Source organism: Miscanthus floridulus, chromosome 5, assembly GCF_019320115.1.
Source record: "Miscanthus floridulus cultivar M001 chromosome 5, ASM1932011v1, whole genome shotgun sequence".
In the NCBI taxonomy this organism is placed as follows: Eukaryota; Viridiplantae; Streptophyta; class Magnoliopsida; order Poales; family Poaceae; genus Miscanthus; species Miscanthus floridulus.
Genome location: NC_089584.1, coordinates 78,724,370 through 78,737,266, shown reverse-complemented (window position 1 = coordinate 78,737,266; position 12,897 = coordinate 78,724,370). Strand labels below are relative to the sequence as shown.

Sequence of the window (12,897 nt, the reverse complement as noted above, 5' to 3'; positions counted from 1 at the left end):
GTCATTCGCCTCTTCAATTCCTATTTGTTAAGCCCAACATCGATCGGGTTACAAATACCGTGCTGTCTAGCAAACTCACGGATCTTTTCTTTGTGATGTTTAACGAATAGGTTGACATAGTCAGGTCCATATTCTCTCTTCCGTGCAATTACTTGCCTCCCCTTCAGTTCATCCAAGAATTTAGCCTGACCATCATAACATTCCCACCTATATTTCCTAGTGCTCTGTTCAAAAGAAATATTATATCATATATGTCTTAGCAAAAGAAACAAAATACGATTTCATGTTTACCACAAAAATAACCAACCTCATCATACTCAACCATATGGCCACAATAATGGCCTATTCCAAGCTCCGAATGGACTATACTATAGTTGGATTTAACACCACATTCGCACATGACAGGAGGTGCTTTATAAATTACCCTTTCTTTCTTTTTTTCCTTAACCTTTCGCGGTTCTTCCGGCCATTGGTTCTTAGAACCATACAACCACTCCTTGAAACGACACTTCACCATTGAAAACACCTAAATAAAGTGACATTAGTACATGAACACATATATCTTAATATTTCAACACATACACTTTGCACTTACTTCATGCTTGTTTGGACACATAAACTTCAACGTATTCTCAGGGTTTATCACAGCTCGATCTTCACAATTGCACAAAGAAGGTTTCTCGAGTCGTCTAACTGTGGCTAGGTGCTTCTCCTTAGCCGTCATTGGCGGAGGGTTAGGGAGGGTGGAACCCACCGCTTGAAGTGCTCACGTGGATGTCTCCCTCTAAACCAATCGTCGAAAAGGAGGTACCATGATCAAACTTGTCTGCACTGTCGATCCACTGAAAGAAAAAGCACCTCTCATGGTCCTACACAACGAGATTCCAACAAAATATTAGTAGCATACTTACATAAATAAAGAAAAAAGATAGTGAAAACAATTTCTTATATTAAAACGACTGCATGTGTAGAAGCACCGCGTCGCTATGTCCGGATGTTTCGATTGAAAAACATGGGCCGGGAAACCATAGTCACAGTTAGGGACAGGGAGGTTAGGAGGGACGGGGGCATCTTTGCCAGACGCGTCGGGGTATAATTCTCGAGGACGACCCCGTTTTCGCCAAAACTCCTCCCGAAATATTTCTTGCATCTAACAAAACGGATGTAATTTAACAAACACAAATCAAAACATCACAAATAAATATCAATGAGAACCATAACTATAATACAACCAATTTCGTTTTAAGAACCGAAAGCAATTAACATTAAACCCTAAACATAGGGTTTCCAATGTTATGCACAACAATAAACCCATAAAATATAACAACATACGCTGCGGTTACCTAGGTATAATACAAATATTAAAAATTACATGAAACCCTAAGTAATGACGATTCTTAGTTTAAAAAATCTGACTAATATATACCGAATCGATGTGAAAAAAACTAGGAGAGGAACGATGATACCTTACTGTCGAAGATCTACGGATCAAATCAAAGTTTCCAATGTCCAATATGTCAATTCGTGAGGTAGGAGAGAGAAAAAACCCTAGAGGAAGGAGAAAGAAAAGAAAAAAGGCTCGAGCAGGAAGGTTAGGGCTAGGGTTACACCGAGCTCGGCGCCAAGATCTACAGCGCTGAGCTCGGCACCAGGATGACTGGCACCGAGCTCCCTGCCATATCACCTCCACGTGGGTCTCGAGCCAAAGAGTTCGGCACCATGACGCCGAGACGTAGCTAAGGGTTTAGATTTTAAAATTTTTTCTCCAGGAACGTATTTATGAAAAACTTTCCAAAAAAAAAAAGCTAAAAAAAAAATCGGTCGCCACGAAGCATCATCCTCCATTCCTCCCCTCGCTCGCGGTCTCACATGGGCACATGGCACACGAGCTGCTTCTCCCCTAGAAAAACCTATTAAAAACAAAAATAAAAAATAAAAACACACCCGTAAAGTAATTAAACCAAACACGCGCTGCCACCGACCGATCAGGCGACCCCCCTCCAAGAGGAAAATCCACCACCGCGGCCGGGGCCTCCCAGATCTCGCCGGAGGCAGCGGTAGCGGCGGCAGATTGGGGGCGATGGCGCTCAACATGAAGACCCTGACGCAGGCGCTGGCGAAGGCGTCGGCGGTTATCGAAAAGACGGTGTCCACGACGGTGCAGGAGGTGACGGGCCCGCGCCCGCTGCAGGACTACGAGCTGCTGGACCAGGCCGGGTCCGGCGGACCGGGGCTCGCGTGGCGGATCTACACGGCGCGGCCTCGGGATGGCGCCCCCTCGGCGCCCTACCCCGTCGTCTCCGTCTGGGTGCTCGACAAGCGCGCCCTCGCCGAGGCGCGGGCGCGGACGGGGCTGTCGAAGGCGGCCGAGGACGCCTTCCTCGACCTCGTCCGCGCCGACGCGGCGCGGCTCGTGCGCCTGCGCCACCCGGGCGTGCTCCACGTCGTGCAGGCGCTCGACGAGACCAAGGCCGCCATGGCCATGGCCACCGAGCCCGTCTTCGCCTCCGTAGCTAACGCGCTCGGGTGCCTTGACAACGTCGGCAAGGTGCCCAAGGAGCTCAAGGGCATGGTACGACTTTGACATCTCGTGTTTTTGTTTTAACTCTGCCTGTCAGTGTATATACTACCTAGCATCGACCTTAGGCAATTTAATTTACTGCTAGGAAGGCTACAAGACTGAAGGATAAAAGTTGTCATGTTTTCTTGTTACTTGTTGCTACTGCATTCAAAACTGGCTAACAAGTTAAGGTGATTAGTGTTGGTATGGGAGTGGAAAACTGGCGATTGTTTCTAGTTTTAGCTGTTCATGCCATTATTGATTAGCAAATGTCAGAGAATTACAGAGGCATGATCTAAGAAGATATCGTTTACGTTTCTAATGCAGCATTTGGCAGTGTCACGTCCATAAAACCTGCAAAATGAGTATAGTTTTTGTACTTCTAAAATTTTGCAACAAACCTTCCTTAAAAATGGCATCCTTGTTGGACCGATGTATCAAAACTTGTAATTTTTCCTGGGAGTTTACATGGTTCTTTTGCTTCCTAAGTTATACACCACTGACTTGTAAAAATCTTCTGAGATTATCTAATCTCACTTGTTACACTAACCCTGCTACTGGCGTTTGGTAGGACTTTAGATAATCAGAATTGTATCCAAACATGAGGTTTGACTGAGATTCTTGCGATTTTCGACTGTAAAATTTCTATTTTACTATCTGGTATCCTGTGGAGTTGGAACTTCTCAGGTCATATAAGTGGTGAATGGTGCCTGTAGATTATATGTTCCTTGTATTTCTGTGTATCAAGTGGTGCCTTAGTCATGACAATTGTTTGGATAGCCAAATTATGATCACATCTTTCAATCCAGCAATTTGCTAATTTCTTTTTTGCGTTTCAGGAAATGGGGCTACTTGAGATCAAACATGGACTGCTACAAGTTGCGGAGACATTGGATTTTCTTCATAACAATGCTCATCTTGCCCATCGAGCTATATCGCCTGAGGTTACTATGCATGACCATTCTTCTGCCTTATAATTTTCTGCTTGTTCTTTTTCTGTTATTGATATAATTGATTTGCTCTGTCCTTTTCCTATTACAATCCCAAAGTTTTTGTGTTCTCTTGTCATTTTAACATAGTTATTCTGCCTTGCCGCCGTCCCCCCTTGGTGATCCTAAGGTCACTCTGTGATTTAGGCTTGCTATGTAGTATATGATGCTTTTTTTTTGTACTTGCACTTAGTTGCTGAAAAACTCAATGCTTGTTGGACATAATTTTTTTCCTCGAATTGCAATTTCGTTTGTTCACATTGTTCTCTATATATGGAGCCTTGTAATGTATGTTGCTCTCTGAACTGATGGTTTAGCACCACATGGTATCTAATATATCTGCAAATGAATCTGCATAATACCTAATGAGTTCGATGTTACTTGCTTGTTATCCATTACGCCAACATTGAGTTCTACACTAGTGTACTGTACTGATCTTACTTCTTTTTCAGACGGTCTTTATAACTTCTAATGGATCTTGGAAGCTTGGTGGGTTTGGTTTTGCTCTTTCGGTTGATCAAGCCACAGGTGGTTTGACTTCATCACAGCTATTCCATTATTCGGTTAGTAAGTAATCTACATTTAGTTTGTCATTTTGGTGGCTTTAATTTGCAGATTCTTTTACCATATTTGGAGAACATTGACTAATCCGTATTGTCCCTTTGAAGCTTGCTGTAGCAGAAAATATTCCACCGAATTTATATGGTTCAAATTAATTTCTAAACTGTCATGTAGTTCTGCATGATAAATATTTTTCTGGCATAGAGTTTCTTCTAGACATGAACTGATCTTTTCGTATCAACTTTAAAAATATACCACTACTGTCATGTGGCGATTGCGTGTAGCACATTGCTACTGCGGGGATTTTTAACTGCATATATGCACCACAAACCTATGCTAGTCATTATTAGACCGCTCCATGGTTAAGTTATTAATAGACAACTAAGCATATTTAGTGCTTCATTATACCCATGGCTCAGTGCTTTAGTGACATCTTCTGTGATTGGTGACTTTATGATCTGTTTCGTGAACCCTGCTTGTTTTTGCATTCCAATGCTCTGAACTGTTGCCAATTTATCTGCTTGGTTTCTTTCTAGGACTATGATGTCGAGGATACAGCTTTACCTCTTCAACCATCGTTGAACTATACTGCACCAGAATTGGTCCGAAGTGGAGATTCTAAAGTTGGCTCTGCTTGCGACATGTTTAGCTTTGGATGTCTAGCTTACCATCTGGTTGCTCGTAGACCACTTCTGGACTGCCATAACAATGTTAAAATGGTATGTTTTAAAATCTGATCGATGGCATTTACCCAATATAGATTTGTTCTTTTAGCATTAATGGTCTGAACTGTATATTTTACACTCCATTTCAGTTTTGCAAGTAGACCATCTTGTTCGGGTTGTATCCACGTTTGACAGCTCCTATTCTGATGTTTCCCCCTATTCTTGCAGTACATGAATGCCTTGACATATTTAACAAGTGAAGCCTTTTCTAATATTCCTTCTGATTTGGTATCGCATTTGCAAAGGATGCTATCGATGGATGCAGTATCGCGTCCTAGTGCTATGGCCTCTACAGGTGTGTAACACCTTTCTTTCCCTCATTTAAGGGAAAATCAACGGAGATTTTGTGTCGCCCACTGGTGGGGTAAATCATGACCACCACTGATAAGTTTCACGAAATGATTTTTAAAATGCTACCGTTTCTGCAGGTTCTCCTTTCTTCCGGGATGATACGAGGTTGCGCGCTCTTCGTTTCCTTGATCATTTGCTTGTATGTATTTGTTATTCCCCTTTAGTTTATTTTCCTGGATAAGTTCAAAGGTTGCTTCTTTGCTTCCTTGATCATTTGCTTATTTTCCTTGATCAACGGAGATTTTGTGTCGCCCACTGGTGTGCTTCTTTGCTGTCTGAAAGTCACCTTTGACTAGATTGTTTGAGTTATACCTGTCAACACAGCAGCAAGAATCTTGCCTTCTTGACTAGAGAATGAAACGACACAATTTGGTACCTAAAAATGGTTCTAATTTTTAAGATACCATTCCTTTCAGGAGAGAGATAATATGCAGAAGACAGAGTTTTTGAAGGCATTATCAGATATGTGGAAGGATTTCGATTCCCGAGTTCTTCGATATAAAGTATGTTCAGTACTGAAATCCATTCTGTCTTCTTCCGATCAATGCTACCCCCATGTGTCTACTCTCTGTGAGCATCATTTTGTTATGTATCACTTCATTGAAGCTACTGAAACCTGCATATGTCAAATTAAACTGATACATCTACCCAGATCCCATAATGTTTGGTTGCTATTGCTATCAGCATGTGGTACTCCCTGTATGGAGAGTTGGAAATAAATAAAAGAATATCTAAACCTCAATTTCTAGATCTTAAATTTGTCACAAATATGAATCAATTCTCTGGTTGACCCATTCTGACATTGTGATTCTGTTTTTTTCCTGTTTGTTCCTTTCAAATTGTTTTGTCTAGGAAAAAGAACAGCCTTATATTTATTTGATCCATTGGTTATTTCAAAGCTGACTCACACTTTGCAACCAGGTTCTTCCTCCTCTTTGTGCTGAGTTACGCAACATGGTTATGCAGCCAATGATTTTGCCTATGGTTCTAACGATAGCAGAATCTCAGGTTATTTCTGCTGTTTCTCATTTGTACCATTTTAATGCATGAATAGAGTTTCTGTCCATTCAAAGAGTATTATGGAATCCCATCCTTGTATCTATTTTTAACGCTAGTGCTTTCCATGTCAAATATGCATCACTGTAGTAAAATCCTAAGTCCTAACTACATGTGGTTTATGTCATTCTATGTGCAAGATCCACAAGTAGAATTGAATACTAGGTTTTTTTTTGAAGCAAATGCATTTCAGGATATTTTATGTACTGACCTTTTTGATGTGACTATTCTGAAAATGCGGTTACTTTTGGCTCTTTTACAGGATAAAGGGGATTTTGAACTCGCAACACTGCCTGCGCTTGTTCCAGTGTTTACTTCAGCATCAGGTGAAACTCTACTTCTGCTTGTGAAGCATGCAGATCTCATCATTAACAAGGTAATCAGGGTTACTTGTGAAATATCGATAGACTACATTATTCCTTTGTGTTATCTATGTGACTGAATGGAATGGTGCCCTTAATCCACAAATGATTGTTATTAACATGTAGTTTAATTAGTTCTTTTTTTTTGCATGGTGCTTTGTGACCAGGATATTTGTCTTCTGCAGGCCACACAGGAACATTTGATATCACATGTTCTTCCAATGCTGGTCCGAGCTTATGATGACAATGATCCCCGGTTACAGGAAGAAGTTCTGCGTCGAACAGTACCACTGTCTCGTCAACTTGACACCAAGGTTACTGTTTTGCTATACTAAAGAATGAAGATTAATCATTTGATTGACCAGTACAAAAATGATACCCCTTTTTTTAAGACTGTTTGAACTCACTTGACCAGTGGGTTACAGTGTATGTGCAAGGCATGCATGTTATGTGATCATGTAATAAATTTTTTCTTGTGCAGCTAGTCAAACAGGCTGTGCTTCCTCGTGTGCATGGATTAGCTCTAAAGACCACAGTTGCTGCGGTATGCACAGTATATACTATAGTCTATTATATTTGGCAATGTACTTATTATCTGTAATCATATGAACACACATTAAAGCATTGGAATACCGCAAACTTTTATAAAATGGAATGCTACTGCCTCTTTTGTGTTCTAGCAGGCTCATACGAGAAAAGCAAAGGATAGGAACCCTTTAACACTGAATGCTTGTTTTCTTATGTTATTATGAACTTTCATGCTGCTTGTTACTTTCCTGTGTCTCTGGTCTGCTCTTATACCAATATATCTTACTGATGGCCGGTGGCCCTAAGTTTAGTAATGCTGCATAATATGTTTATTGAAGTCGTAGTGCTTTACATTTTGTTTTTTCTCAAGTAATATTAGCAACAAGTAGAAGGGCGGGCCTGGTGCAAGCGGTAGAGTCTTACCGTCTGTGACCGGAAGGTCCCGGGTTCGAGTCGCGGTCTCCTCGCATTGCACAGGCGAGGGTAAGGCTTGCCACTAACACCCTTCCCCAGACCCCGCACAGAGCGGGAGCTCTCTGCACTGGGTACGCCCCTAATATTAGCAACATGTAGTTTACCAATGTATAGTGATGTTTTAGTTGACCTTAATTCTAATTCATTCTTGTTGAACAAGATTGACATTTTAGAATTCCATTGTTGCATTGTTCTCTCTCTCTCACACACACGTTTTCTCTATCTACTCGTTTTGCGAATATTTGATGTTTTTTCTTATGTAGTGCTGTACTTGTGCGCTCCTGCCTCACTGTTAGGAATACATCATTCTGTACTTTGTACTGTAACTTATCTTATGTTCTTAATTGTTCCTACATTATAGGTGCGTGTGAATGCGCTGCGGTGTTTAGGAGATCTTATGCCATCCCTGGACAAAGAAGGTATACTGGGTATCTTGGAGACTGTTAGGCGTTGCACAGCTGTTGACCATACTGCGCCAACTCTTATGTGCACACTTGGTGTTGCTAATGCAATCTATAAACAAGTTAGTCTTGTCTTCTTGACATGTTCTTTTTTACCATTGCTTTATTATGAGCGGTTTTTTCCCATGCCATTTACCTCAGTAATACTCAATTTACTCTCATCATTGATCCAGTGCGGTGTTGAGTTTGCTGCGGAATATGTGATTCCTCTCATCTTCCCATTGCTCACAGCACATCAACTGAATGTACAACAATTTGCCAAGTATATGCTTTTTGTCATGGACATTACAAGGTATCATTTATCCTGCATCGCTCTCCACATGTCCATCAATATGTCAACTAAACTACTACCTATTTCTACAGCAAGATTGAAGAGAAGCGTGGTGTGACTGTTACAGATAATGGGAACACAGAGGTAAAAGCATCACCTTCATTGGCAAATGGGATCCATTCTGAACCTATGTCAGGACAAATACCAGCTGCAAAGAGCAGCCCTGCATGGGATGAAGACTGGGGTCCTAGTAAGAAAACCGGTGTTCCATCTCTCTCAGTTGATTCTAGTGCACAAACAATGCAACCCTCAGTAGACCCTTTTGACTTCAGTACTCAAACAAAGCAATCCACAACACTCCCCTTTGATTTGAGCACCCAAGCAAAGCAGCCATCATTAGTTTCTCAGGTTACAGCGGCTACAATCCCACCTGCGCAACCACAACCATCACTACAATCTCTTGTGCCCAGTTCAGGACCTCAAACTTCTGGCTCATGTGTCCCTGTTGACATTGAGTGGCCTCCTCGAAGAAGCTCGTCATCTGACTTCAATGCACCCTTGTCTATTAGCAAGGAGAATGATTCTGGAAGGTTGTCTTGCGATGGACTTGATGATATTGATCCTTTTGCTGATTGGCCCCCAAAACCTAGCAACGATACTAGCATTTCAGCAACCGAGCATCGACCGAGCACAAATCAAAATATTTCTGGATTTAGCTCAGGTAACATAGGGTTTGGTGGCAGCGGGAATTCTATAGGGCAAACGAAAAGCAACCAAATGAGCTGGTCAAACACGTCTAATCTAATGGGCATGAACTCAACTGACAGCTATTTGAATCAGGGCAATGCAGCTCTAGGTTTTGGAAATCCAATTGGAGGATTGAGCACAGGTCTCTCCAATCCAAGTAGTTCCAGTACATGTCTAAGCATGATGCAACCAAAATCTGATTTTGGATCACTGTCCATGTCGGCCAACAATGCCGCACATGGCCCACCCAGACTTGCCCCTCCTCCATCCACTTCAGTTGGAAGAGGGCGTGGTAGAAATCAGGGACAGTCAGCACTCTCCCGAGCATCAAGGCCGCCTCATTCCAACTCGTCATCAGGACAACAACCTATCCTGGATTTACTTTAGTAACAGAGGCTTGCCGCTGTTTTTCCTGTTCCGATTGTCAATGTGTACATCTTCAAACCTTTGTAAGGTGAGCGTCATACTGTTCTTTTGGACATGCATGTGGCGAAAGCATATCTTTTTTGTTCATTTGAAGCTGGATGGCCTTGGCTTATAGTCTGAAGGAATTCTACTTCGTGGAAATCGGGATCTTGCAGAGGTTACCTTTTCACATGCTCCCATGCTTAGGGTTTTGATTTGGGCATTGAGGCGATCTTCATATTGGTGACAGAAGAAATGTTGTTGTGTATATTTCTGTCCAAACTCGGCTGTAGCTTGTAGAGTTGATGAATATAGTTGACATGTTTATCTGGGCTGTGAAGTTTTGAATGTTTACATTGTACCACAATGTTTATAATGGGCCTTATAGGTGCACCTTGCTCATGTACTCTATGCTCCCCCAACATCATGTAATTCATTAGTCAAGGCCCGTGCTGTGTACGTAGTCTGTTGAATTAAGGCCTATCTGCTATTCTGCTTCTATTTTGTTTGGAGAAACCGTTGCTGGTACAAGCACATCTGTTATGAATGATATCCCACAACTGTTTAAAGTTGATCTTCATTCTTGCCTTTTCCCTTTACCATTTCTAGCTGATTAAACAAACTTGGTGCCGTTTGCCTTTTATCCAGCATGATATATTTGGTAATGCAGACAAAAGCCATATATATCCCTATCCTTGCGCCATGTTTAGTTCCCTGGAATCGGCGCCGCCGAAATCACTTACTGTAGCATTTCGTTTGTATTTGGTAATAATTGTCCAATTGTTGACTAATTAGACTCAACGTTCGTCTCGTAAAGTACAACCAAACTGTGCAATTAGTTTTTTAATTTCGTCAACATTTAGTACTTCATGCATATACCACAAGTTCAATGTGACGAGGAATCTTCTTTTTTTATAGTGCCAAAGTTTGGATTTTGGTGGAACTAAACATGCCCTTGGTTGGATTTTTGTGTCCCAAATCTCTGATGTTGACCTTGTACAGAGCTGGGGTCCAACTGCAGTGGTGTTATGACCCGTGCATGCGCTGGACAACACCGACCGAGCATTTTGGATTCGATACACGGTCCTACAGCCCTGTGTGTGTACCACTAGCTCGCTTGCTGAGTGTACCATGATGGATGATGCGTTTCTGGTTGGATGGCGCATGCATAGCAGGAACATTTGCAGTTGATGAGCGCCAGATCAGTTGCTCAGCGAAAATTGAATGGCGACTTGGACATCACTCACCGGAGTACGTATGCGTACGTATCATCAGACGAAGTCAGAAGGGTAGTGTCCCTGTTTTGTCTACCCTTCTCTCATCAACATGGGATGGCCAGAGAACCAGCTGGTGCTTGGTTGGTCAGCTGAGCGTGCGGTCAGGCTGCCCACCGGGTTCGAGTGCTGATACTCGCTGGGGGATTTATTCTCTGTTAATTTCGGTTGCCTCGCACGGATGAGCTACTACTGTCATATCTCTCGGCCGTATACTTTTAGCTTTAGATATAAGTTGTAGATCTAGCTTACGCACTAGAGGTGTGAGTGTGTTAGAGCGTGTGTGTCTGTAGTGTGAGTTAGTGCGTGGGTTCAGATAGACGTGTGTGTCTATAGTGTGAGTTAGTGCGTGAGTTTAGATACAACTTGTATTCAAAGGTTGAGGCAATAAAAAAACATAGAATGACCATGTATGCATAGTACGAGTACTGGGAGGCTTGGAGCTATCCTCTCTTATCTTGCTCCTCATGAGTTATGATCTCTCCCTTGCAAAGCCTTGGCTTTGGCAGGGGGACAAGTGGATGTGGATGTGGGTTCATGCATGATGTGGCCGTCGATCGATTGGGAAACGAACACTGTGGGAGCGTACACGCAACGGCCATCTGTAGGCTCTGGATCAAGAATGCAGGGCTGGCTACAAAGGCGATGGAGGAATGGATGAATGGGGTGCCACGTGATCACATTCACGGTGGCAGGCATGTAGAGGGAGAACTCTGTCAGTGGCCCCGTTCGCTGGTCTAAAATTTGGCTGAAACTAGCTAAAAAATACTGTTTCGGCTGAATTATTGTGAGAGAAAAATACTATTTCGGTAAAAAAAAACAGAACAAACCGAATATAAGATAAGCCAAATAGGGTCAGTATCCGGAACCATGGGTTGGATTGGACGAGGGACACATCTTGCAATGGACTGAGCTGCATTGCAACCTCCTCCTCTCTCTCTGCAATACTGAAACATTCATTACGACTCTGTATCATGTTTGTTGTCTTGGCACGGATCGGGAGCAGTGCAAACACAATACTGAGCTCATCAATCACTTGTCGCAGCAGGATGCATTGGATACTAAGGCCTTATTTAGATCTAATGTTTTGAATGTCACGTTACATGTTATATGAGGATGTTGGGGTGTTTGGATACTAATAAAAAAATAAATTATAGAATCCGTAAGTAAACCACGAGACGAATTTATTAAGTCTAATTAATCTGTCATTAGCACATGTGTGTACTATAGCACTTTGTTGTCAAATTATGGACTAACTAGGCTTAAAAAGATTCGTCTCATAAATTAGTCGTAAACTGTATAATTAATTATTTTTTAGTCTATATTTAATACTTTATACACGTGTCAAATATTCGATGTGATACTGCATAAAATTTTAGAGTGGAAACGGGGCTAAGTCAGGAGAGGGCCACCGGGCCTGCGGAGATCGACGACGTACTGCGGCCGGGCTCTGGCTAGTGCCCCCGCCGCAGCTCAGCTTGCGCGTCCCCTTTGCGCAGGCGCGCAGCTGAGCCGCCGGGACTCGTACAGTACAGGGGCACATGGCATACGTGTACTGCTGTGTGATGGATGCAATGCAAGTACTCGTACGTCGTCGTCGCACAGTAGATTCGGGGGTATATTTTGTGAGCCCGGCTCGTGCACCCGTCAAATTCCAAGGCACTGTGCAGGCGTCGCCTACAGCAGCTACAGCCTACAGGGGGGACTTCCGTGTGTCTGCATACGTATGCGTTTCCGTGTGTTACGTGAGGCAGTAATTGTAGTTACCAGCAGGAGCGGTGGCGAATTAAGTTTGTACAGGACCACCACGGCATGCCATGAACGGATAACTCCAGGTTGACGTGGCGCTGGAACTTTCTCGTGCATGCTCTACAGCTCTAGCCTCTAGGGAATCCACCCAGTCTGTGAAGTCACTGAAGAGAGAGAGAGAGAGAGAGCGCCACAACAACGGTCACTCACCATTCAAGTTGCATTATTATTCCAGTATGCAGATTATGGGCAGGCAGGTACTGTATGCTAGAGGTGTGTACTCTTTAGTAGCAGCGTGTACTGTACACAAAAAATACTTCCCTAAATGTTTATCGTCTTCGCTTTCTGATAAACAACTTTGACTAAATATATATTAAAAATAAT

At 42.7% G+C, this 12,897-nt stretch overlaps 1 protein-coding gene across 1 annotated transcript; it reads left to right on the top strand.

The window, feature by feature from the left end:
• The first annotated feature begins 1,899 nt into the window (after positions 1-1,899).
• Positions 1,900-10,062, top strand: LOC136450107 (SCY1-like protein 2 B). Its single transcript, XM_066450395.1, has 14 exons — positions 1,900-2,572; positions 3,400-3,504; positions 4,002-4,112; positions 4,647-4,829; positions 5,004-5,130; positions 5,264-5,325; positions 5,603-5,689; positions 6,108-6,194; positions 6,505-6,618; positions 6,790-6,918; positions 7,086-7,148; positions 7,968-8,129; positions 8,241-8,359; positions 8,431-10,062. Exons 1-14 carry the CDS (start codon positions 2,081-2,083, stop codon positions 9,470-9,472), a joined length of 2,883 nt encoding a protein of 960 aa, XP_066306492.1. The 5' UTR covers positions 1,900-2,080; the 3' UTR covers positions 9,473-10,062.
• The last annotated feature ends 2,835 nt before the right edge of the window (positions 10,063-12,897 follow it).

Coding starts and splice junctions, on each gene's coding strand:
- LOC136450107 (XM_066450395.1), top strand. CDS start 2,081: ATGGCGCTCAACATGAAGACCCTGACGCAGGCGCTGGCGAAGGCGTCG. Junction 4,113..4,646: donor CACAGCTATTCCATTATTCG/GTTAGTAAGTAA, acceptor GTTTCTTTCTAG/GACTATGATGTCGAGGATAC. Junction 5,131..5,263: donor TAGTGCTATGGCCTCTACAG/GTGTGTAACACC, acceptor CCGTTTCTGCAG/GTTCTCCTTTCTTCCGGGAT.